Source organism: Ailuropoda melanoleuca, chromosome 17 (genome assembly GCF_002007445.2).
Source record: "Ailuropoda melanoleuca isolate Jingjing chromosome 17, ASM200744v2, whole genome shotgun sequence".
NCBI classification, from domain to species: Eukaryota; Metazoa; Chordata; class Mammalia; order Carnivora; family Ursidae; genus Ailuropoda; species Ailuropoda melanoleuca.
In genome coordinates this window covers 1,359,229-1,384,489 of record NC_048234.1, presented here as the reverse complement: position 1 = coordinate 1,384,489, position 25,261 = coordinate 1,359,229, and the positions used below count along the sequence as shown (strand labels likewise).

The following is a 25,261-nucleotide window of genomic DNA, read 5'->3' as shown; positions in this document are numbered from 1 at the left end:
GAAGCTCTCGGAGGGGGCCCCCGTCTCCAGGAAACCAAGTCCGTTTGGGAAAATCCGGGCCCGAGGCACACGCACTTGACTCACTGTCACTTCCCAGGTGCAGCTGGAGCGGATCCGGCAGGCGGGCTCCCTGGAGCGGATCCGGGCCATCCTGAATGACACCAAGCTGACGGACATCAACCAGCTCCCCGAGACATGACACCGGCAGCAGGACGCCGGCCTGCACCCTGGGTTTTTAACTCTTTAGAGCAACATTAATTATTATTTAACTCTTAACTGAAGAAGTCACAAGAGGGAGCCTGGAGCGATGCTTGCTTCTGGTGGGAGACAACGCTGCGGCGTGGGAGCTGTGACCAGCCAGGGGGACGAGCGCGGAAGGACTTTCCCGTGGGGACAGACGGACACACTGGACTCTGGGGGGGTGGGGTCCGCTCGGTGATGGAGGAAGTGCTGCTTTTTCCAATGTTTTCCTGCCTTTAAAGCAACATCCCAGTCGTGTTTGGAATTCTTTTCTGTTCCGAGATGTTGGAAGAGAGCATTTCCTTTTTCTGTTGTCTAGAGTTCACCAGTAACTGTATTCAGCTAGCAGACAGGTGTAGTGTGCCGTACGAGTATTTTATATTAAAATCTGAAGTTGGAGAGCAGGCCGGCGGCTAGGGACTGTATTGCTCAGCTCAGTGCATTTTCTTTCTTTTTTACCATCTTATCTTGCATTGGAGAACCGTCAATACGACTGAGACTTGCCTGGGAACCACAGGACGGTGGGGACACCACCGATGCAGGCGCTGAACGAACTGTGAGACAAGGTGTGGCGGAGGCGCCCTGCACGGGAAGCCGAGTCCGAGGAAAAGCACAAGAGACTGCGAAGCACTTTCCTGCCCCGGACGCGCTCTGCGGGCCCGCAGGTACCAGGGTTAAGCTGAACGGGCACGTCTACTCTTTTGAAAACTGTTTTAGTTTAGTTATTGATCAGTGGAAAAAATAATATTAATAAAACAAGCTATGTCTGACACCTAGTATAAACTTCTAAATCTGCTTATTTCCACCTCGAGTCCGTGGGCCTGTGCGCCTTGTTTCCCAGGGTCCAGGACACAAGCCTAGTTTGCCTTTCCCTTTTCTGACCTTGGTGTGGCGTGTGTGCTGCCTGGGGTTGCCGCGAGGCTGGAGCGCTGTCGGTCGTGTCCGTGAGGTCAGACCCCTCCCCTCGGTGCAGAAAGCTCGGTGAGCAGGCAGTGCCGGCCTCCCCTGCGCGTCAGGAAGCACACGGACTGGGCTCCCGCTTGCCGGCTGGAGCCCCGCACGCAGACGCGTCTTCAGGTAACCCTCGGGCTTGGCGCCGCACAGCGGGGCACGTGACGGAACCCGGCGGGGGTGAGGGGCTGACGGACACTGGCTCGGCCACCGTCCACTTACAGTTCCGAGCGCTTGGTCCTGCAGTCTGCGCTAGCCGGGAAAGTCTGCTGCTGTCTCCCAAGAGACAGGACAAGAGAAGGACTGCACCCCTCATCCTTGGGCCCCCGTTGCACTTTTCAGTAAATACGAATTACGGAAAGAGTGCCCTAGGTCTCCCCTGCACAAGACATTAATTGGTTTAAAAACTCCCGGTATAAAGAGTGCTGCTTGGTTTAGAAAAAGGAAACTACATCCTGAGTTACAGGAGTTTCATTACATGGCTGAGCCGCGGGCGAATGTCAGAGGATGCGGCTGCATCATGACCTTGCGGACGGCCTCCGTCCGGCTCCCAGGGAACGCCAGCACCTCCCAGACCTCCTCGGGGACTAACGGCAGTCTACGCGTGGCGGAGGCGAACTGGGGGAACCCAGCTGAGAACCACCTAGAGAAACCCGAACACAGACTCCAGGTTCTGCTCGGTCTTTCTGGTGTGGCAGCGGTCAAGCTGCCCGTGGAGGACGCACTGCTTGAAACCGGGTCGTATGTGCAACAGGAAGTGGCCGAGGAGGTGGGATTCAGCCCCCGCAGACAAAGGACAGGTCAGCCGGGTTCCCCGAGTGTCCGTGCTCACACGTCTGACCCGCCCTCACACCTGGAACCTCCCTTCCCTCCTGGCTCTTCCGTGGCGGTCACTCTGCTGTGTCCACCTTCCAGAGCTCACACCGGCAGGAACGAGACCCGACTGGCGCCACCTGACAAACCCGCGCCCGGCGAGGCTTCTCTCCCGAGGTCCGACCCACCCGGTACCTGACGGGGACCGTGCACGGCCCGGCGCTGCTCCGAAGGGTGGCCCCTGCGCCCGGCTCTGGGCGGCCGCAGTGGTGACCGTGTGATCGGACTGGACACGTGTCCGTAGGAAAGCGCTGGTGTTAAACAGCTGCTCCCTCACACGCCGCGTGGCCGCCTCCGCTCAGTCCGGGTTCTGTCCGCCACGGTCCTGGCGCCGCTACTGGGAAACGCAGCCTGTGTTGGCTCGAGCACGGAGACGCGACGGTTTTAAAAAGATCCTAGATCTTTGCTGAAACAGTCCTAAACTTCAGCTTAAATATAAAGTACATTCCAACTTTTAAATAAAAGCATTTATTCGGTAACTATAAAACGAGTAGGAAAGACGAATCACCAGCATCAAGTTCCTCGGCAACGCCTGTAGCTTAGGTGACGCCAGCTGTTCGAGCCTGCGCCGTCCGCTCGTGGGGACCTGCTCCCGCGCTCAGAAGCTGACATGGTTTCGGATGTCGTTGATCTGCTGCACCATCTCTCTTATGCGCTCGCCCCTGAAAGAGCATCAGTCATCACTTCCGGGAACGAGGAACGAACAAGCCGTTGACACTCGTGCGGAAGGGTTTAAACGGTGATGCCAAGTGTGGGAAATGCCGCGTAAGGCCACAGCGGCCGCGGCCCCACGGGAGGGGATCCTGCACGCGCTGCCTGGGGACCCCTCGGCCCCGTCAGAGGGCGGCACTTACTCCTCCTTCAGGACGGACTGGATGCACTTGCGCTGGTAGGCGCTGAGGGCGATGGCGGGTCTCTGCGGGCTCAGCACCTTCTCCATCTTCCGCTGCTGATAGTCCTTCTTCATGGTGACCTCGAGTGTCAGAACACGGGCATGTGGCTCCGGCTTGCCGCACGCTGACGGGGGGACGCGCCCGCCGCCCCGCGCCCCGGCCTACCTGCTTGATGGCGTTGCCCAGGTGGCGCAGCTGCTCGGGAATCAGCTGCAGCTCCCTCTTCATGTCCCTCTCGCTGTCGGACAGGACGGGGAGCTGGGTGTGGAACCTGTGCAGCACCATCTTCATCCTGGAGCGAGGCGGGCCGGCATCTCAGGCCGCAGGGGGCCAGCGGACCAGAGCCCCAGGGGCCCAAGTCCGGCATCTGCGCCCCCCGCGGGACGGGCCAGGGCTCACTGCGCTGTCACCCCAATGCCTCCCAGCAAGGGCAGCGGCATCCCTGCCCCAGGCCCGTCGTCCTCAACGTGCTCGGTGCCCGAGGACTTGGACCGGAACGTTCCGCGGGCACTGACCTGTTCATGAGATCCTCCTGTTTCTCCTTGGCTTCCTCGTATTTGTCAGCCAAGCGCTCCGCCATTTCCCGCAGACACTTCCTAATGGCAAAAACCCAGGGGCTCGCGGGCTCTGCCCTGACGACAAAGCCCGGTGCGCGCTCTGCGCCCCTCACGCAGCTTCACCCCCTCGCTGGGGCACTTACCTCTCCTCGCGGCAGTAACTGAGGTCTTCCAGTTGTTTCTTCTTTTGGTCACATAATAACCTGACCCTGGGGGAAAGAGAGGTCATCAGAAGCCAGTGGGGCGGGCGCACTACCAGCCCTGGCCGCGGCGGGGGCGCGCGGGGCCGCGAACCTGCGCTGGATCTCCTCCTTGGCCAGGTCCTGCTTCAGGACGTACTGCTCTCGGAACACCTGCGTGGCCCTGCTGAGCAGCTGCAGACAGTCCTCCGGGGCGGGCGCTGCGTCCTTGTCAGATGACCTGGGACACGTGTCTGCTGTGACCTTGCCATCTGGCCCGGGGCCCCTCCTACCCCCCCACCCCCGGTCCCTCGCGGACGGACTGCGCCCTGTTCCCCTCGCGAGCAGCGCGGCAGGACAGGGGAGAGGAGACCGCGGAGGACAGAGGACGGACACCCGTGAAAACCTGGATGCCCCAAATCTCGTACTTCAGAAAGGCGGGATTCGCAACGCTACGCTGCAAAATGCTTCTAATGTGCTTTTCGAAGGAATCCGGGGTTTCGGCCAGAATGCGGAGGGGAGACTCTGCCGCCGCCACGTCTTCTCGGGTACAAAGCAGGGGAGGAGACGCCGGGTGGACCGTGCTTCTGCAAAACAGACGTGACTCGACACCGTCCACGCGGCGCATCGGCCGCGAGCCCCACAGGAGCCTCGTCTACAGAGAGCTGTGGGAACACACGTTTCTCCGGTAACAGGACGAGACTGCAGCTCTCCTGAAGCTCGCCCTGAAGGTCACCTTGGGAAGGCCGTGCCCTGGCCCTGCCAACGCTGCCGTTTGGACAGCATCTTTTCCATAAAGAATTTGAACGACAAAGGCAGCACAGAAGTACAGATTCCTCGTGGGCCCCGCGCAAAACACCGGAGAGCCGTCTGTCGTGAATAAACTGTGCACCTCCCAGCTGTGACTCTGCGTCTGCTCGACTCTGGCAGAGGACACTCTCCCCGCGGAGTGGTCACGCGTGTGGGGCCGCAAGGGGACTTACAACAAGGGCCTTATGAGGCACTCGTAGGTGCTGGTGACGCAGACCATCGTGGGCCCCAGGATGTCGGGGACGATCCAGAACCCTTGGATGGGCGCCGGCTGCCTGGAACGACACCGCCACAGGGGCTGACGCGCGCCCGGGACACGCCGCCCCTGCAAGAGCACGACACTGCGTCCTGAAGGCCGACACGCTGAGAGTCTCGTTCACCTAATAGCCTGGACGCCGTCACGACAGGAGCCCCATGGGAGCCGCAGCCCCCGGGCCCCGTGGAACCACAGCAGCGCTCACGCAACCACCGGCTGCTGCCCGCCCGGCGTCAGGCCCAGCCCGGGGGAGCGCTCGCAGACGCGCGTGAGCTGCACGGAAGGCAAGCATCCACCGCGTCAGGGACCGAGCACTCGGGTCGCAGGGCTTCACCGAAGGTCTGCGTTCCCGGCCCTGCTCCGCAGAGCTGGTGGAACCAGGCCCCAGCAGGGACGGCGGCCTCCCTACCGCCTGCAGCCTCGGCTGCCCTCCTGCTGCCGTCGCCCAGCCCCGCCCTTCGGCAGCGGTCTCCGCGCAGCCCGCCCGCCCTCCTGGAGGCCTTCCCCTCTTCTGGAAGGGGAGGCGGTGGGTTCAGGAGGTGAAAATGCCCATTTTCAGTGTGAAACTTGCCCCTGGAGGAGCGCACACACACTGTGACCGCGACAGGCCCAGAGCAAGGACGCTGCACAAATGGCGGCCTCCGGGGGACCCCTGCTCACAAGCTCCCCTCACCCCCCGCCCCGTGGAAGAAATCGCTATCCTGACTTTGATGGTGCTCAGCGATTTCCGGTCTGTGGACTGACTCGTAAGCACATGGTTTAATTTCACCTGTTTGAGAAACGTACGCAAGTGGGACTCTATTCCCTATTTTCCCCATTCGCTTTCCGACTTAGCGCCGTCCTCCCGCCCCCACAGTGCCTTCCCTGTGCGTCTCTGAGCCCCTGTCCTCTTCCCTGCTCGCCGCTGCTCTGCGGTCAGCCTGGCCTCTCAGACACCCGCACCCGGGCTGCCCCCGGGGTGCCCCTGCTCCAGGCGCTCAGGCCTCCCCTCCCCGTCCTGCGCCCTTTCCGGCGTAGCTCCCCACGGTCCCGGCTCCCACAACCGCACGGCCCCATCCACGCGTCTTCCGCCTTCCCGAATCCATCCTTCCTCCTGGGGCCCATGTGTGTAAACCGCAGGACAGCGAGGCAGTGACCCCAGTACAGAGCTGGGAGTCATTCTAGATAGTTCCCTCCATTGACTGAACGTCCATGGACCACCTGTCCCTCAGCCAGAAACAGACTCTGACACCGTGTGCAACAGACACACGCGGTCTCTGCCCTCACAGACCTCACCGCAAACACAAACCCCAACTTCAGGACGTGCGACCGAGAGAACCAGGAGAACCTCGGGCAGACGGGGGCCCACGGGGCCCCCGCTGAAGACCTGACATGAACTCGGGGTCACACACGAGAACAAGAGCTCACGGGGTGACGGCAGCCAACGGGGGCAGAGCACACAGTGCGTGGGCGGCCGTGGGGCAGGCAGGCCTCCAGACGGGCAGCGTGCCCCACAGCCCCTCGGTCGGCTGCCGTGTCTGCGTGTGGCCCGTGCGCCCCTGGCAACGTGAGTCCTCCAGGGGCCTGGGACCCGTGCGCAGTCGGACGCGGCCTTACCTGCAGGGCAGCGGCTTCGTGCACAGGATGTGCTCCACGAAGCACTTCTGCTCGGCGGCGAGCTCCTGCAAGCTGTCCTTATCTTCCTCATCTGCAGGGGGAGGGGCACAGGGACAGGGTCACCGCTCTGCACACACGGCAGGACGCAGCCAAGGGCCCGGCCTCGTGCGGACCGCGCCCTCCTGACCCGGGGCTCCAGGTTCCCGGCCCGACAGGGAAAGTGGGTTCTCCCCGGCCAGCTGTCTAAGCACAGGCATGTTCCACGAGCACGACAGTCCCAGCCATCGCTCCTGGCCAGCAGCTGCCTCACGCACACCTCGCACGCCTTGGCGGGCTCTCCCACAGCTGAGATGTGATTCCCGGCAGCACACCAGCCGCCCACCTGAAGTGTATACTTCCAGGGGGTTTGAGCGAGAATTGTACAAGCACCACACAGAGACCTGAGAGTCTTTTCATGAGGGCGCCTGGGCGGCTCAGCCGGTGACGCGTCTGCCTTCGGTTCAGGTCATGATCCCGGGGTCCTGGGACGGAGTCCTGCATCGGGCTCCCTCCCTGCTCAGCAGGGAGCCTGCTTCTCCCTCTGCCCCTCCCCCTGCTCGTGCTCTCTCTTTCAAATAAATAAAAAATCTTAAAACAACAAGAAACGTTTAAATGACCCAAAAGGAAGCCCCACACTCGTGAGCAATCACGTGAGTTTGGCCAATGGCTCCAGGCCACCACCGCCCCCATCTACCGTCCGTCTCCACGCACCCGCTTCCCCCGCACAGTTCACGTGTGCAGGATCACGACAACAGGTGGCTGTCTGGGTGAGGCACCCCGTGCCACAGCCCAAGTCGGTACCTCGTCCCTTCCTACTATTGGCAGACACTCCATCGGATGGCGGGATCGCTACCTGGCTACAGTGACAGACACCTGGCTGTTTGTCACAAGAACGCCACTGCGAACGTCCACTTACTGGGCTGGTGTGGACACGTGTGTGGGCACCGAGGCGCGGAACCACCGGGTCATGCCGTAACCCTGTGTGGGTCACCTGGGGAGCAGCCAGTCTTCCTCGGTGCCACACCATGTCACGTGTCCGCAAGCCCTGTGCCGACGGCTCTCGTTACTGTCAGTTCTGCTTCTGGCCACTTCAGTGGGCGGGAAGTCGTACCCAGCGGTTGTCCGGCATCTCACTCCCGTGACTGGTATCGAGCATGTTCTCAGGTGCTTACTGGCCGCCTGCACGTCATCGGAGGAACAATGTCTACTCCCATCCTTTATCCGTTTTTAAATTGGGCTCTTGTCTTCTTATTACTGAGTTCTGTGAGCCCCTTACGTATTCTAGCTACAAGTCCATTACCAGACACGGGATTCGCATTTACTCCCATTCTGTGGCTTGTCTTTTCACTTTTGCGACAACGTCTGCTTCTGAGAGTTCTGTAGTTTTAGTTCTATGATCCGTTTCGAGTCGTTCCTGCATTCCGGTGTGAGGAAGGGTCCAGTTCCGTCCTCCGTAGGTACGTGCACACGTGTCCCCGCAGCACCCGTCAAAAAGACTGCTTTTCCCCAGCTGATCTGTGTCGGCGACCTCGTGGAAACCAGCTGGACCCTCCACCCCATTCCCTCGACCTCCGCGAGTCTCCTTATGTCAGCATCGCGCTGTCTGGACGACCAAAGTACCTTCTGTAAGAAGCTGAGATCGGCAAGTGTGGGTCCTCCAACTCTGTTCTTGTTCAAGACTGTGTTGGCTACTCTAGGGCCTTGGAATTCCAAATGAATTTTAGGATCAGTTTGTCACTTTCTGCAAATTCTCACAGGAGTGGCACTGGGTCTGCACATCGACTTAGAGAGTATTGCCATTAACAATATCACGGTTTCTGATACATGAGCCTGGGAGGTTTCTTATTTATTTAGGCTTATTTCTTTCAGCAACTTTCTGTAGTTTTAGGCGTATGTTTTACACTTTTGTTAAATTCATTCTTAAGCATTTTCTTTTGAAGCTATTATAAATGGGACTGTGTTGTTAATTTTCTTTTGGATTGTTACTAGTGCACAGAAACACGTCTGCATACTGCTCTCATATCCCGCAAGCTCTCTGAAATCGTTAGTGCAAACACTGTTGTAACGGATCCCCTATGATTTACTATATAAAACATCACATTTTCAGAAGAGAGTTTTAGTTCTTCCTTTCTAATCCTGAAGCCTCTTACTCACTTTCTCGGGTAATTTCCTCCTTTGCCAGTTCGACAACGTTGAACACGAGTGGCAAGAGCGATGTCCTTGTGCTTCAGATCTTAAGGGGAGGGGCGCCTGGGTGGCACAGCGGTTAAGCGTCTGCCTTCGGCTCAGGGCGTGATCCCGGCTTTACGGGATCGAGCCCCACATCGGGCTCTTCTGCTGTGAGCCTGCTTCTTCCTCTCCCACTCCCCCTGCTTGTGTTCCCTCTCTCGCTGGCTGTCTCTATCTCTGTCAAATAAATAAATAAAATCTTAAAAAACAAAACAAAACAAAAAAACAGATCTTAAGGGGAAAGTGTGGAAGGCAGACGCGTAAACAACCAAAATGGACGTCCAGCGGAGAGTTCCAAGCAAAATGTTGGCTACGTGGCCTGGTTTCTTCTCGCTAATTACAGCAGAATAGGAGAAAAAATATAACTGGTTTCTTACAAAAATCCCAAGAATTTGATGATTTGGGAAATTCTCAACCTATCTGGATGGCAAAAGATGCTAAAATGAAGAGATTCATGGTCAGGAAATCATGTTTGAGAGGAAAAAGCTACTGGTGTGGCCGTTCAATCTTCTGCTAATTGCTCAGAAAGCACAAAAGGTCAGAATATTCAGTCTCGCAAAGGCTCTCTGCAGAGATCAGGAGTGTGGCTTATATCCTCCGGTCACGTGAGCAGAGCCTAAAACAGAGATGGGGTCCCCCAGGAAAGATCTGCGGGTGAGCCTCGTGATAGACACGGGGGTCCAAAAATTCTTGAGAACTTGGCAGCTACAGAAACACTGCTACCCTGGGCTGACAGGGTCAGAGAGACAGTAAGAAAAGGGGGTTCTGCCCCCCAAATCCTACAGGCAGAAAACAGGGTAATTAGTTGCCCCCTTTCTGGAAAACAGGAACATTTACTAAGAGGGCAGCGGAGCTCGGAGCGCTATCCCCAGGCCCTGAAACCCAGCAGAGTCTGAGCTGTGAACTTGCATATGACCTGTGGTTTCTTTTTCTTTCCATTTTTTTCCCTTTTGAACTGACGTTACCAACAGGTAACGTGTTTTCTGGCTTCGTGGGTCCACAGCAAGGAACTCTGCCCTGGGGTGGACTGGACTCTGAGTCTTGCCCGTCGCTGACGTGGATGATTTACGAAGAGATGTAGGCGGGGTTCTGACCTCTGTGTTGCCTTGATGCTGCCACGGTCGTGTACTGGCCTGTGGGGCAGAGATGAGTCTTTGGAGGCCACGGGGGAACAGGGTTGCAGACAGGGTTACGGCGGCTCGTCAGATGTGTCCCCGCACCCCCCCCCCCGTGGCCCTGACGGGAAGAAGGGGCTCTGAGCAAAGGAAGGCGGGGGAAGCAGGAAAAGGTTGCACGTGGATTCTCTCCTGGTTTCCCGAAAGGGACACGCTCTGCGCAGGGAGACAGCCCAGGACCTATAAGCTACGGCACGAAGATAGATCTGCGTGGTCTGAGCCACTGAGGTTATGGGGACTTGTTACAGCAGCGAAGGGAGCGAAGGAAGACACCCGGTCTTCCCCCGTGAGCACGTGCTGGCCGCGGCTCCTCCGAAGACGCCGTCCGTCACAGGAAGCCAGCTTTCCTGTGTGCGGAGAAGCTCCTACGGTTTGTCCTTCCACCGATGCCCCGTCCTCACCGACGGCTTTCTGCACGTTAGCCAACCCCGCGTTCCCGGGGCGCAGCCGTCCTAGTCATGGGTGCAGTCCCTCGTGGGGTGCCGGCTGGCTTTGCCGGGGACCTTCTGCCTCCATCTTTGCGGGAGGTACGTGTCTGTGGTTTCCTGTCCTCGCACGTCTTCACCCAGTCTTGCTACCAGGGTAACGACGACCTCAGAGAGCGAGCCGGGAAGCACTTCTCTTCCTTCTGCCGTTCGGAAGAGCTCGGCTACAGCTGCTGCTCTTCAAACGCGCGACACTGTCCCCCTGAGCTTTTCTCCTCGGGCAGTTTTTGTTACTCTCCCCCTCTTCACTAGTTTCTCCGGAAGCAGCACGGGGAGTTTGTGTCTCTCTAGGAATTTGTCCGTGTCATCCTGGCGATCAGCGTGGTGCCGCGCTGTCCCTGGTACGTCCTCCACATCCTGAACGCGTCTGGGAGGTGGGCGGGCCCGTCCTCCTCCGCTCTCAGGAGCCACGGGCGGAGCCCTCTCCCCCAGGTCTTGGTCCGAATGGTTGATCTTTTCAAAGAACCGTCTTTTGATTTCATTATTTTCCCTATTATTTTTCTATTCCAAAGTACTTTTTTTTTTGAGAGAGAGAGAGAATGTGCGTGCAACGTGCTGGGGGGAGGGGGGTGCGGCAGAGAGAATCTCAAGCAGACTCCCCACTGAGCACGGAGCCTGACACGGGGCTCAATTTCACGAGCCTGAAATCATGACCTGAGCCGACATCGAGAGTCGGATGTTCAATGGACTGAGCCATCCAGGCACCCCAATTCCAAACTACTTTTTGATAGAATCTTTGAAATATACTGAAAAGTACAAAAAACTCACCTGACCCAAGAAACTTCTGAAGTTTATGAATCCACGTGAGCCCAACGCTGTGCACGCCGGCTTCGTGAGTGCAGTGGTATCTTGAGGGACACTTGGGATCTGCAAATGGAACCATGAACCGTACAGTGGCAGTCGTTAGAACACGGACACTCACCCCGGTGCCCCGCAAACACATCTGTGGCCAGAAGGGATAGACATGGTCTGTGGGACCTTCATACTGCGCTACCGTGTCAGGGGCCTTGAAACTTGAAAATCTGAATTTTCAAATATATGTTAAGTATTTTTAAAAGTAATAAACACAACCCAAATATTTCTCAACGTTAACAGAAGAGGTCACCAAAACATACATGCTTGCTGCCTTTCTGTCCACCTCTGTGCGTTTATCTGCAGCTCTCCAGACTCAAACGGTGCAGCTCTGCAGATGCACCCACGCTCACAGGCGGCCCTCGTGAACCTCCTCGAGCAAGGGCACGCGCCTTGGCACTCGAGGACAGCAGCGGAGTCAGCGGTCCCATCACCGCACATCCAGACAGGCAGGGGAATCGTTTCCTGATAATGCTGACTCACGGATTCTTTCACGTTTTTCTTTTTTTTTTTTATCCTTAAGTAATTTTGCTCTCAACTTAGGGCTTGAACTCATGACCCTGAGATCAAGAGTCAAATGTTGTTCCAGTTGAGCCCACCAGTCGTCCCAAGTAAATACCTAGGGTTTTTTTTTTAAATGCAATTCTTATTTCACAATCCTTTATACTTACTTATTTTTTTAAAAAGATTTATTTATTTTAGAGTGCACATGTGCACACATGCAAGAGAGTTGGGGAGGGGGAGAGAATCTCCAGCAGACCCCACTGAGCTTGGAGCCTGACGTGGGGCTTGATGTCACGACCCTGAGATCATGACCTGAGCCGAAATCAACAGTTGGCCACCTAACTGACTGAGCCTCCCAGGCGCTCAGAGGATCCTTTATGTTTATTCTACGAAATATGAGGAACCGCGACATAACTTTGATGAAACCTTCTATACTTCTCTAGAGCCCCAGTACCAGTGAGACGACGAGACTAAAACAGGAGCTCCTGAATTTTCGTGAGTACTTACCGCTGTGACTCGGTACTTTTCAAAACATTAAACCAAAACAAGATACAGGAATGATTTACATGCTTAAGCAGATTTAAGATGCAACTGTTGAGGGGCCTGGCTGCTCAGTCGGTGGAGCAGTGACTCCTGACCTCGGGGTTGTGAGTTCGAGCCCCATGTTGGGTGTAGAGATTACTTTTAAATAAAATCTTTAGGGGCGCCCGGGTGGCTCAGTCGTTAAGCGTCTGCCTTCGGCTCAGGGCGTGATCCCGGCGTTCTGGGATCGAGCCCCACATCAGGTTCCTCCGCTGTGAGCCTGCTTCTTCCTCTCCCACTCCCCCTGCTTGTGTTCCCTCTCTCGCTGGCTGTCTCTATCAAATAAATAAAATCTTTTAAAAATAAATAAAATAAAATAAAATCTTTAAAAAAAAAAGTTTGGGCCCCTGGCTGGCTCAGTTGGTAGAGCACGTGACCCCTGACGTCAGGGGCGTGAGCTCAAGCCCCACACTGGGCATGGCGCCTAAAGAAAAAAAAGAAAGATGCAACTGTCATTCCTAAGCTCCAGATGAAAATTTCCTTCTAACAGCCTTTCTTACTGTTGACTTCACAGTAAACCGATGTCATAAAGCAAATGTTAACGTTTTTTTCCTGTTATATGTTGGGGGCCCGTGTGACTACCCTCTGAAAACAGCATTATGCTATCACAAAGTTTTAAAAAAATCCTGATCTATGCAGTCCTGTCTCTGAACAATAAAATGTTAAGTCTCTTTTCATCTGCCCAAAGTGAAGACTTTATCTCAGGCTCGAATCATCTCCTTAGGTCTGTTATTTCATACTGCTTTTCAAAATGTGTCCATGCTGCTGAGTCAACAGAAAAATCTCTATATTGGGAAGTAACCAGAAATCTGTCACAAAAGAGGCCACACTGTAACTCAGGTAGGAACTGGCCAGTGTGCTATACGGCGGCCACCCGCTCACGTCATGACAAATCCGGGTATGTTTCAGTGACGGCAATGTGCCCTAGGCACAAATAGGAACGAGTCAAAAGTTTCCTAACTTCACACATGAAATATTAACTCTCACTGGAAAAATCAAGATGAGAATGCCTACGTTTACGATTTCCCAAGACCTATTCTCTTTACGAGGAAACCAAGAAGCGTGTGTCCCGGTGTCCTCGTGTCTAAGTTCTGGCCCTGACCGCTTGGACTATCGAACTAGACGCGCTCAGTGAGCTCCCCATTGCTGATCTACGAGAACCACGAGCCCCGAAACGTCTGCTGTCCTCTCTACGGAGCTGAACCAAACCCCGCAGGCTGGCCCCAGGGCCGGCGAGCAGCCGAGCTCCTGCCTCTGCACGGGATCCGGGAAACCTGGAGGAGACTCCGAGAAGTGGTGGAAGGACAGCGGGATCGCAGGGGCTTGTGTCAGAGGGCCTCACAGGTCATCTGATGTCACCCCGACCATTTCCAGATGAGAACGCAGAGCCCAGAGGGCTTGACTGAACGCCCGTTAATGTCAGAACTGTGCCCCAAACCCAGCAGGCACCAGGCTCCTTCCACTCAGCCCCTCGGCGTCTCAACAGCCCTGGCTTCCAGGGGCTCGGTCTACCCAGAACCTCCCCAGATGAACACAGAGAAGTTGCCAGAAAGACGTGGTACCAACCCAGGTAAGTTAAGAGAGAAAAAGAGAAAAGGCCAGCGTTCAAACCGGGTCTGGGAGTAACAAGATAACATGATGTGTCTTCTTCTTCTGAAAGTGAAGAAACAGGCTTTAAAGCAGTATCTTCATAGCATCTTATAATTTGATTTTTAAAGTTCCTGTTAACGTTTATTCGTTTAAGTATTTGAATCACAAAATCAGCTTTCGACTGGACCGGGAGAAATTCCCCACTCTCGATCTGGGTGGATCCAGATGGCAGACCATGCAAAAACCCGGGAAACCGGCCCAGACTTTCTTGGCCCCGGAGGGTCATGCGGAGCCCGGAAGGCGCTCGGGGCTCAGTCAGCCTTCCCGCAGCTGGAACCACAAAACCACGTGCCCGGGGACGGCCGGCACCGCCCCTACGAGCAGGACAGGCTGGAAGTCAGTGCGGTGACATTACCTCTGTGCAGTCTGATCGGACAAGCAAAGTCAGAATCGAAGGGGTCGTCGTCCCCGGCGGCGAGCGTCAGGGCGAGCTCCAGCTCCACACACTCGAACACGTACAGAGAGGGGATGAAGTCGGCCCTGGAGTCCCAGGACTTCTCCGACTGTGAAAGAAACAGTCTCAGCCATTTGCGTCCATCCCACCCGACTGTACCCCCACCCTCGTGTCCCGATGAAAGGACCAAACGGCCTCTTCTTGCAGGGAGATGCGAATCAAGTTCAGAAGAGCCCGTTTACAGACTGCACAGTTCTGTGTGTCCGTCACTGGAGGCCGCACCCCGGGGCACGCAGGCCAGGGAAGCCCCGTGCGTGTGCAGCGACACAGAGCCCCTCCTGCTGCAGGGGTTCCCCTGGCCCAGGAGCCACACTCGGTGACGGAGCCACCCGCTCGCCCCACGCCCGACTCACTGTTTGGTCGTCCTCCTCCTCCCCTTCCAGCACGACGCAGTGATACAGCACTCCCGACTCGGTGGCGATCGCCAGGATGTTGGGCACGCAGGGCAGGCAGAGGATGGCACACGCGTCGTAGCCGTAGTTATCTTCCGCTGCGGGGTGCATGGGCAGGGGGCCCAGCAGCTTCCCCACGCTCCCGGGGCTGCGGGAACAGTGACACACGCTGGCAGGCGTCCACAGAGGGAAGCCACACTGCCGCTCCCAGCCCGGCTCAGACCACGCGTGCCTGCGGCCGGCCCACCCCGACTGTGCACGCTCCCCGCTCAGCTCTCACCCCCAGTGCTTCTCAACTGCAGAGAAGTTCGTGCCTGAAGACACTTTCAGTTGTCGCCATGGGGGGGATGGGGGTGGATGGGCGCTTACTGGTGCACGGGGGCAGAGGGTGCTGAACGCTTCCCACTATTCAGCTCAAACATCACTAGTGCGCTGGGGCGCCTGGGTGGCACAGCGGTTAAGCATCTACCCTCGGCTCAGGACATGATCCCAGGGTCCTGGGACCGAGCCCCACATCGGGCTCCCTGCTCAGTCGGAAGCCTGCTTCTCCCTCCCCCACTCCCCCTGCTTGTGTTCCCTGTCTGTCAAATAAAAAAATAAAATATTAAAAAAAAAAAATCAGTAGTGTGGAGGCTGGGACTCGATCCCAGGGCTGAAGGTAGATGCTTCCCTGCATGAGCCACCCAGGCGCCCCTAAATAAATCTTTAAAAAAACAAGTGAGGGGGCGCCTGGGTGGCACAGTGGTTAAGCGTCTGCCTTCGGCTCAGGGCGTGATCCTGGCGTTATGGGATCGAGCCCCACATCAGGCTCCTCCGCTATGAGCCTGCTTCTTCCTCTCCCACTCCCCCTGCTTGTGTTCCCTCTCTTGCTGGCTGTCTCTATCTCTGTCGAATAAATAAATAAAATCTTTAAAAAATAAATAAATAAAAAACTTTAAAAAAATAAACAAGTGAGGTAAAAAGGTATCAAAAACCAATAAGATCAATGGGAAAGGGTATATTCTGGGAGGGGGTGGTGAACACTCCAAGGTAAGGAGCTCTAGAAAGTTCTGGAAGCATGGAAGCCAAGGACCCACAGAAGGAGAGTCCGCCTACTAGGGCGGGAGGCCACGGGAAAGTAGCCCAGGACTGGCACAGGACGCGGCAGTCTCCCCAGCCACGTTCATGTGCTCGGTCTCCCTGCTGGGTAGCCACATGTCAGCACAGCTTTACATCGAGGGTGACAGAGCCACGCTTCACCAAGATGCATGTGACAGCAGTGAGGGGAGGACGTGCAGGGATAAATGAGACTTGGGGCCGCTGGTGAAGAGAGGAAGGATTTGGACAGAATGACAATGAGAGTCCAAAGCCAGGACAAGGGGATGGAGAGAAGGGGGGTTTGCATCCCAGGAATTTTTACAGTAAAATCAAGAGAATCTGGGACTGGACCGGACGTAAGAGGATGCAGAAGGCACCTGGCCGAGCGGCGGGAGGCTAACGGTGTCAGCACGGAGGCCCCCCAGACAGGGGTGTGTGTGAAAGGCAGAGAACATCTGCGTTGAGGACCGGAGTGAGTCCTCACGGCCCGGCTGCCCATCGAGCTCTTTCTCGCCTCATGCCCCGCTCGCCCTCCTCTCCCCCCGGAGCCACTCCCGCCCCGTGTCTCCCCACGGATCCCCCCGGTCCAAGCTCCTGTGTCAGCAGCATCCCGTGTTGCAAGCCGGGCAGCCGAGCACGGCCCCTGCCCCGCTCAGCAGCGCCCCTGATGCCGCACCCGGGCCTGGTCTGCTACGGGACTGCAGGGGGACAAGGGGCCACGCACCTGGGCCTGGATTACTGTCTGTTGAGACGACTCAGGAATGAAGCCAACATTCAGCCTCTGGCCTTAGGCCTTTCCGATCACAAACTGCCCCCAGTTGTTATCCTCTCGACTCGCCCACCGCTCAGCTCTTCGTCCTCAGCGTCTGCCTCTTGTCCCCAGGCCTGTGTTTCCAACTTTCCAAGGAGCGTTTCCACTTTCTTGTCCAACACGGGGTCACACGGACCCTCAGTAACACAGCCCTGCCCCATTAATTGCCCCTGCAGACCGCGGTATCCGTGAGCGGCTCGCCCCCTCGCCCAGCCAGCAGCCAGGTCTCAGGGACCCGTTCTCTGTGCCGTCCGCCGTGCGCACGTCTGCCTTCGTGCCCCAGCTCGAGTCCCGCAGGCGGTCCGCCAACATGTGCCACAGCGTCTTCAAACGTCTCTCTGCCCCTGTGTGTCCCTAACCGTATCCTTCTGTTTAGAAGCCATCACCAGCTTCCCAGGGCTCTGCTCCGACAGAAAAGACCCACGTTCCTTGACTGTGTTTAACTCCATCGAATTTTCCCTGGCAGATAAATGTAGCTCTATGATCTGACGTCGCCTAGCTGAAACCCCTGCTCTTGCCGCAAACGTCTCATCACTGAGCCGCGAGTGACACGGGCACCTGCTTACACACTCCGCCTGATGTGCCCTTCCCCGGCCCTCAGTGGATCCCGCATCAGACACGCGTCCCTCTCCATGAAAATGTCCCGACCTCCTTCAGTGCGATCTCTGTCCGTCCTCTGAGCACTCAGTCTCTGTGCCCCTAACATGGTTTGGTGGTGGACGGTGAGGAAATGGCAGGTCAAACGATCGGTACCGGTCTTTCTCCAAAACACGCAAAACGAGCACTGCAGGGTGGCCGCGCTGCCACAGACCCCACACCCCCCGTGGCAGGTGCGCCCCGGGCACCGGCTGGGTCTCCGCGGCAGGCGGCTTTTCCTCACTCACCTGTGCGCCAGGCTGACGTACGTGAGGAAGGTCTCCCCGTTCTCATACAGGATGTACAGCGGGTGTGCCACAACGTCCCCTTTGCCCTTCTGCCCGAACATGCTCTTCGGGACCGCGGACACTGGCCCAAAGTCAAATGCGACTGCTGTCTCCCCCAGGGACGCGGTATACGCCCTCCTGAAAAGACATTTAGAAACCGGCCTGTTGAAACAAAATATGCAGTAACGAGAAGTGGGCGTGGGATCTATATTCCGTGGGGAAGACAAGGAAATCACACCTAATGACAGAAGCATCAACGCCCACAGTGAGGCTGCCGTCCTCAGCGGCTAAAGCCCCAGACACGGTCAAACCTCCACAAAGACACGCATGAACCGAAAAGGAAGAAACAGGTGTGGGACAGGTTCCTTCTACAAGCGTCCACGAGGCACCGCTGGGCACGCTGCGGGAACTTCCGTATTATCTGATGGCCCCGCCCTCTCATGACATCGACACACACGACACAAGAAAGGAGCACACGACACGGTGTTGGCCAAGGACGTCAGGAAGAGAAGTGACGCGTGGTTAGATGGCACTGACTTGGACCAAGTGGCCTGGGGACGGCTCTGCCACGGTGAGACCTGAGCACAGACCCGAAGGACGGACGGGAGCGAGTCTGCGGTCACGTGGCAAAGCACAGACGCAAAGGCTCTACGTGGGCAGGGACGGTGCGGGAACGAAGGGCAAGGAGGCCGAGGCAGCTGAGCTGGAGTCGGGGCGCAGGGCAGGAGAGGGGGCGCAGGGCAGGAGCCGGGGCGCAGGGCAGGAGAGGGGGCGCAGGGCAGGAGAGGGGGCGCAGGGCAGGAGAGGGGGTGCAGGGCAGGAGACGGGGCGCAGGGCAGGAGAGGGGGCGCAGGGCAGGAGAGGGGGCGCAGGGCAGGAGAGGGGGCGCAGGGCAGGAGAGGGGGCGCAGGGCAGGAGAGGGGGCGCAGGGCAGGAGAGGGGGCGCANAGGGGCCGCGGAGGGGCAGGCAGGGCACGTCTGTGGGAGATCAGTGAGGGGGGCAGCAGGGACACAGCGACCTGCTTTATACCCAGAGTGTCACTGGCTGCTATGGGGAGGAGAGACTATGGGATTTCACAAAACATTTCATTTTCTTAATATTTTTCTGGAGGTATTCCTAATTTTCTACAATAAATGCGTGTTACCTCTACAATTAGGAAGAACAGCAATAAGACAAGCTGTCTTTGTATTTTAAAGTTCCACGTAACTGGTCATCCAAAAAGGTTCCAGTTCCATACGAGGTTAATAAACATGGGTGTCTGCTCTCACCACCACCAGCATGCCGGTCGGGGACGGAAAACCTCGCAGTCTGTTAAAACTGCATCTGTAATCCCAATAAACTGAAGACACGGTTCAGGACACGAAGAACGACTTACCCTTTATTGAGTACTAGGCTCTCCTCTTCCGTTTCTGAAAGCACGATGACCCTGGCGGGGGTCTGAGGCTCGCGCAGGGAGTAAATCCTGGCAAGCAGAGAGGAGACAGCCGGCGCTTAGAATGCTTTCATTTCCGAACTGCCCTCCCCTCCGTCTAATCACTGGTCACGGAGCTTGCTCCTCCTGCCGGAGCAGCATACTTCCATCTGTTCCTCAACAACGTAAGAGTGGGGTGTCCGTAGGACCTCCAGAAATACTCCCCATCCTCACCAAAGTCCCTCCCAGCCTCTGGCACAGCGTCGCACCCCCATCTCTCCCATCCTGTGCCCTTGGGCACATTCGCTGGTGCCACATGGGACGCACTAGCGGGGGGAGTGACAGGAAGAGCGGGGGCACTGCATGCGGGGGGGACGCACTGCGGCGGGGGGACTAACAGGAAGAGCGGGGGCACTGCACGCGGGGGGACGCACTGCAGCGGGGGGAGTGACAGGAAGAGCGGGGGCACTGGATGTGGGGGGAGATATTGATGCCCAGAAATTGTTAACAGGGTCCCAAGCTTAGGAGAGATGATAACCACCCCCATATTTATTTTTATTTTTTATTTCTTTAGAAATTGGGAGGAAGGGACAGAGAGAGGGAAAGAGAGAATCTCAAGGAGACTCTGCACTGAGCGCTCGGCCTGACAGGGGGTGGGGGGCGCGATCTCACAACCGAGATCATGACCTGAGCCGAAATCAAGAGTCAGATGCTCAACCAACTGAGCCACCCAGGCGCCCCAAGTACCCCATATTTAAAAAAGAACCTTCAACAGTTGAGACCAGACACCTCTCAGGCATAACACGAGGAAGATCTTGACCTGCACCCTTTCCGACCACCCCGTTTCCAGCACATGTGGAAGGAAGACCAGGGGAGGGGCGCCTGGGGGGCTCAGCCAGTGACATGTCTGCCTGCGGTTCAGGTCATGATCCCGGGGTCCTGGGATTGAGTCCCGCATCGGGCCCCCTGCTCCGTGGGGAGTCTGCTTCTCCCTCTGCCTGCTGCTCCCCCTGCTTGTGCTCTGTCTCCAATAAATAAATAAAATCTTTAAAGAAAAACAGACCAGGAGAAGGGGCATCAGGAGTCCCTCCGGGTACACTATAACCTCTGTGGTGGGAGGGCATCCCTTCCTTTCTTTAGCCCCAACTCCAAAGCCAAATGGGTGGGGAGGGAGACACTCCACCAGACTTAGGGTGCCTGTAATGAGGGGAGAGGAGTGTCCTGGCTGAATCCAGATGTGCTGCGGAAAACTGCAGGCCCCCAGGTAAGGAATCCCTCAGTGAACCGGACAGGTCACACCCTAGGGTTGGGGGCTTGTGACTGCTACGTGGTATCTACCGCTCATACAGAAATTTCTACAGGGGGTGGGCTGGAACAGTGAGAAAGGACTGTGGTACTGATGCCCAGGTCCCTGTGGCCCTTGGAGGGCAGAGCAGAGGACCCTGGCGGTCACCGTGACGCCACAATAAAGACCACAATGGCTGCATCGTGAGTGTGAGGACCCTCCATCCCGAGAGAGGCCCCGCCTGACCGCGGACAGAGCAGGGGGGGGGGGACAGAGTTCCTCAGTGATGAGCGGCCCCGGAGAAACACACACCGTCTGTGCAGTTACCGTGTCAGTGGAGGCCACCAGCGGCACATGGGACCAGATGACACGGGGATCCGGGTCAGGCCCACCCCGACAGAAAGCCAGAGTCAGCTGCCCTCCCTCCCAAGGAGTGAGACCCCAAGAAGCAGGAGGCAACCCCGTCCCTACACATCACCCCACCTCAGAGCGGGTCATGCTCTCCCCACAAGCTTCCCCTCCCCCCGGGGTCTGGCCTGTGTGACGGGCCAGTACCCGGGGCTGGTATGGCCTGGACATCAGAGCTTTAAGCTGGACACACCCAGTTTAATGACTGCAAGTAAGCAGAGAGCGATGAGATCTGTGTAAGAGGCCAGGAAGGGATCGAGCATTCCGCATGGAGGAAGAGCTGGTGGAACACGGTTAAAAGCAGTGATGAGGAAAAACAGAACTATCTGACCTCAGCCGAGTCACCCCGGTTTAACATAAGGCAGATCCATAAAGTTAACTGATAAAAGCATGACAGAAATCTCTGTAGGATTAGGGCCTTTAGTCACAGAGTTGAAAACCCGTCAGATCAAACCAGCTAATTTTACAAGACTGGTAACTGAGGCTTCCCTCAAGTTTAAGATCTCTAAGACGAAAGTGGCGCACTGGGACAAGAATTCCAATCTCTCAACTCCCAGTCACACTGTCTTCTCCCACAGGGCATCACCTCTAGAAGAACGACGGGACGAGGAGAGCTCTGGGGAAGGTTAGTGAAGGAGACACCGGAGGCGGGAGGCCTGGCTGGGCAGACAAAAGCAGGAACCGGGGCGTCTAAGTTAGGGTGGTCAGACCGCCCGCTGGGCTCGGGCGCCTGCAGCAGCCTGACACAGCGCAATCCCGCACCCGGGGACCCGGCCGGTGGCGCCCCAAGCCACTCCCGCGCGAAGCTACAGACAGAAACACACAGCGCACCTTATCACATTATCTGATGTCAACAGCACGATGTGGGGGTCCAGCAGCTCACTGGGGTACCAGGCAGCGTGCTTCAGAGTCAGAGACGGAGAACTGGTGAAAAATCTCTCAGCAACGGGAGTGGTACTAAAATAAAGACAACAGTTTTTCCAAAACATTCTGTAGAACGTGGACCAAAGACCTTCTACAGGAAAATGCATTTTAACGCTCTTGGCTCTTCTTTCCTTCATGATCTTTCTTTCTCTGAAATCTTGCTGAGAAGAGCACTCAAAGCCTCCATTCAGCCAATACAAGTGAAGATCAAAACGTGACTCCTTTCTACATCACAGCGTATGTTAGACTGTACTTTACAGGTAACTCGAGAAACATCTGATCCCCTCACTGGCCTGGTAAGAGAACTGCAGCGTAAACATGATCGTTCCGACTATGGAAACGAGGAAACAGATTTTAGACACGAACATTTTAAAGGAACGGAACTAAAGGGGGTTTCTATCTTATACTCTTTTCCACAGATCTTTCAGACTCTCACTTTTCAGGATTTGTTGAAAAAGATATAAAAATTAAACTTAATTAAACTTAACTGTCTGACTCATACATAGTAACTGCTTTTCAAAAGTTCTCTCATTTCTGCCACATGAATGAGCTGAGCTGCACTGAGACAGCTGTGATCACTCAGGCAGGAGGAAGGCAGGAGCGCACAGACGGACGGACGGATCAACCACACGAACAGGACGGCAGGAAGCTGCAGACCAGCTGGAAGCCTGTGGTACCGGATCAGCAGCTCCGAAAATGTAGCTTTCAGACCCCGGCTTGAACAACTGCCCGCGGGTATTACAAACTAGGTGGACACACGATAAATGGAAATACCACTTACCTACAGTTCACTGTTGATTTTCCACCTTCAAATTCAGAATTCTTCCCCCATCTTTTAGGCAGTTCTAACACCATGAGTCCTTTTATTCCTATAAGTGCTATATGACGCTGTGTTGGACTTAACAGGACTTGATAGATTTCAAACAGGGGTGGATTTATGCAGAGCAATCTCTGGAAAATAAAGCAAATTGGTCAAAATACTTCATTTCACAGTAAATACGTGTGCAGGTACTCGAAAGCATGACCGTCTCAGTACAGTTTCTTATGGCAACTGCAGCAGCCCTGCTTTCCTGGCCGGGAACCGCAGAGCAACGAAGCATTCTGGGCAAGTGCTAACACCTGGCCAAGGAGCTGATGGGAGATTTTTAACAGCTGAGGCTGGAATGTAAACACAAAACGCACCAGATTTCCCTACCTTGAAAAATAAACACTGCACATAATTTCCCTTTTTGTGACCGAACTCCTGCCTGCCCCTGACAGTCTCTACACCCCATCAAGTCAGCCTGTGTCTCTCGACAACTCTTCCCTCTCCTTTTGTGGCTGGTTGGCACGGTCCGGGAGACCTCCTGCGACATTACCCCGATCTTCTGGCCAGGGGTACGTGCGTCTTCTCTGCACTCTGTGTGATTCTGTCACATAGTCTTGTCACCCTGCATCTTAGTCATCCTTCCAGTACACCATCCTGGACAGCTAACTGAATTCTTGAGACCTGTGTCCTGCCTCGCCTACCCCTGGCATAATACGTGGCATACTGCTGACGCCAGTGTGTTTCAGTGAAGCAACAAGTAAACTCAGGAGTCTTCATAAATGGCAGCTGCTGTCTATATTGGAAATGGTCCAGCGGGACAGAGAACAGCTTCAAGAGCTCCCATAGCCGGTAAAACGCTGCTGCACCCACCAGGCTGAATCACAGAGCCGTGGCATTTTCAGGGGTTCCGATAAGCTGCTTGTCTCCGCATCACCAGCCCACACGACAACACACTTCTTCTGACGGGCACGTCCTGCTGCTTCTCTCCTGACCACCTCACAATCCCATGTTCTGTCCTTTCTACTTTCACTCATAAACCAGACTGCCAACATATCACTTACCCTCCTGTAAGGAGAATCACCCTCAGCCAGGATCTTTTCAAACAAGACCATTCTGAACACAATGAGATTTCTACTGCTCATGACTGAGGTCTGTAAGCCCACTGCTGAGTCCAACTAAATGCTTGTTTCTCCTGTTGGTGGTTCTTTCTCTTCCTTAGCTTCTCGACCCCCACTCTCTCTCTGTCTGAGTCTATCTCAAATCAAACAGAGGCTACCTCTCTTTGGCTATATTTATCACCCAAACACCCAAGATCACAGGTGATAATTACAGCACTTAGAGGGTTTTGTTTTATTTTGTTTCTGGAGTCACCACTCTTCTTTCCTTGATGTTTAAATTTGCAGCTCACGCTAGGCTGCTTTCTTGCCTGTGAGATCCTGGAAGGCTGAGAATCATTCAGTCCTTACCATTTCCTGAGAGCTTACGCGCTCCAGGCTCGCTGTGAAGGATGGGGATACAAAAACAAGGCAGACAAACACGACCCCACTTGGTGGTTATGGGGCAGAAAAGAGACACAAGTACGAACAATTCAATCATGACTGCTCTAAATGCTGCACAGCTGCTGAATACGGCGTGCCGAGCATCTGAGAATTACTCCTGTGAACTGAAATTTTACAGAAAATAGATTGTCGACTTGTGACCTGTTTTCAAAACAGCAGAAACACAGCTAGCACCTTGTTAAAATCCAATCATTTCTCATCAACAAGAACCGGACAGTGGCTCACGATAGAAGGCATGTATCAGAACAGGTATCACGTGTTCGATTTTTTTTAATCTTTAAAAGACCAGAATCCGTTTATTACAAATAAGCATTTCCTTAAAGCAGCGTTTGACTACAGCAAGTCCGGAATGCTTTCTGTCTACACCCACTTTCACATGCTGTCAGCTAACCCAAAACAAGCACAACTCCCAACTCTGAGAATGGGCTCACCTTCTAGAAGGGAAAAGAATGACCAGGGGGTTCCTCCTCCACCCCAGGCACAAAACTCGAGACTGGGCGCTTTCAAACCTATCCCCTGACTCGGTGCTCACTGCAATCCCAGGACAAAATCAGGATTATCTCTGTCACCTGGTGGGTGTCCCGCCACGAATCAGGTTTCTCAGAACCAGCCTACTACGCTCTCCCTCGGCTCACACGCTGTTTTCCTTCGGAGCACCTGCACCGCCGGCTTTTCCAGGGCCCTTCCCCTGCTCCCGGGCCCCCCAAGAACCCAAGCACCCCGAGAGCACGTTGGAGTCGGCAAACCTCTGCCGAAGGAACGAAACCCGGGAAAGAGAGGCTCCGAAGTGGCCACGACAAAGCGGAATGAAGAGAAGAGAGACGCGAGGAGAACCGGTCGCGCCCCGAGGACAAGCGCTTACACCTGCGCCGCACGCCTGCCCAGCACGCCCGCCCGCCGGGATGCGCGGGGAAGCCAGCCCGGGCCAGGCCCCGGCCCTACCTGGTACTGGGACAGGGAGGGCTCCTCGCCCGCGCCGCCGAGGCCCCGCAGACGGACCACCAGGAAGGAGCTGCCGTCGCCGTCCCACAGGAAGAGCTCTCCGCCCAGGCCCAAAACCAGGTTCCTCGTCAGCGGCGGCGGCGGCGGCGGCGAGGGCGGCGACGAAGACGCCGGCTTCTCAGCTTCGGCAGGGCTCTGGTTCTTCAGCCCCTCGCGGAGGCGCAGGAACACGACGTGGTTGGGAAGCCAGGACTGCCACGGCTCCCCGTCGCCCGCGGGACCTTCGGCGGCAGCCATCTTCGTCCAACTGCGCCCGACGCCCCAGTGACTCCGCGCGCCGCTGAGCGCAGCCAATCCGCGGCCGGGTGGCCACGCCCCGGCCAATCAGCGAGCGG

At 56.1% G+C, this 25,261-nt stretch overlaps 2 protein-coding genes across 5 annotated transcripts in view; one reads left to right on the top strand and one right to left on the bottom strand.

The window, feature by feature from the left end:
- The window catches only part of RABEP1 (rabaptin, RAB GTPase binding effector protein 1), a 68,421-nt gene extending 67,405 nt beyond the window's left edge, over window positions 1-1,016 (top strand). The window contains exon 18 of the mRNA XM_011237032.3: window positions 98-1,016. Coding sequence (XP_011235334.2) covers window positions 98-199 — 102 coding nt within the window. The 3' untranslated portion in view covers window positions 200-1,016. The remainder of the gene's footprint in view (window positions 1-97) is intronic.
- A 651-nt stretch (window positions 1,017-1,667) lies between these two features.
- On the bottom strand, window positions 1,668-25,204 carry NUP88 (nucleoporin 88). 4 transcript variants are annotated; one of them, XR_004621700.1, is made up of 18 exons: window positions 24,867-25,204; window positions 22,339-22,508; window positions 21,465-21,590; window positions 18,905-18,991; window positions 17,490-17,690; window positions 14,679-14,865; window positions 14,227-14,374; window positions 11,052-11,150; window positions 6,356-6,446; window positions 4,677-4,778; window positions 4,122-4,280; window positions 3,809-3,934; window positions 3,658-3,723; window positions 3,473-3,553; window positions 3,123-3,249; window positions 2,919-3,037; window positions 2,573-2,726; window positions 1,668-2,401 (listed from the first exon to the last, which is right to left on the bottom strand). XR_004621700.1 is itself a non-coding variant. In XM_034646993.1 (17 exons), exons 1-17 carry the CDS (start codon window positions 25,161-25,163, stop codon window positions 2,663-2,665), a joined length of 2,250 nt encoding a protein of 749 aa, XP_034502884.1. In that variant the 5' UTR covers window positions 25,164-25,204; the 3' UTR covers window positions 2,517-2,662. The 4 variants fall into 4 exon arrangements, 2 of the variants coding, with proteins under 2 accessions (XP_034502884.1, XP_034502885.1); XR_004621701.1 differs by having other exon boundaries at window positions 1,668-2,398; XM_034646993.1 differs by lacking the exon at window positions 1,668-2,401 and having other exon boundaries at window positions 2,517-2,726.
- Between the last annotated feature and the right edge of the window lie 57 nt (window positions 25,205-25,261).

Excerpts from the sequence above, each read along its gene's own strand:
- NUP88 (XM_034646993.1), bottom strand. The coding sequence starts at position 25,163 with ATGGCTGCCGCCGAAGGTCCCGCGGGCGACGGGGAGCCGTGGCAGTCC. Across the intron at positions 14,375-14,678 it reads AGGAGGAGGACGACCAAACA|TCGGAGAAGTCCTGGGACTC; the intron begins GTGAGTCGGGCG and ends TTTCTTTCACAG. Across the intron at positions 3,935-4,121 it reads GCGAATCCCGCCTTTCTGAA|GTCATCTGACAAGGACGCAG; the intron begins GTACGAGATTTG and ends CACGTGTCCCAG.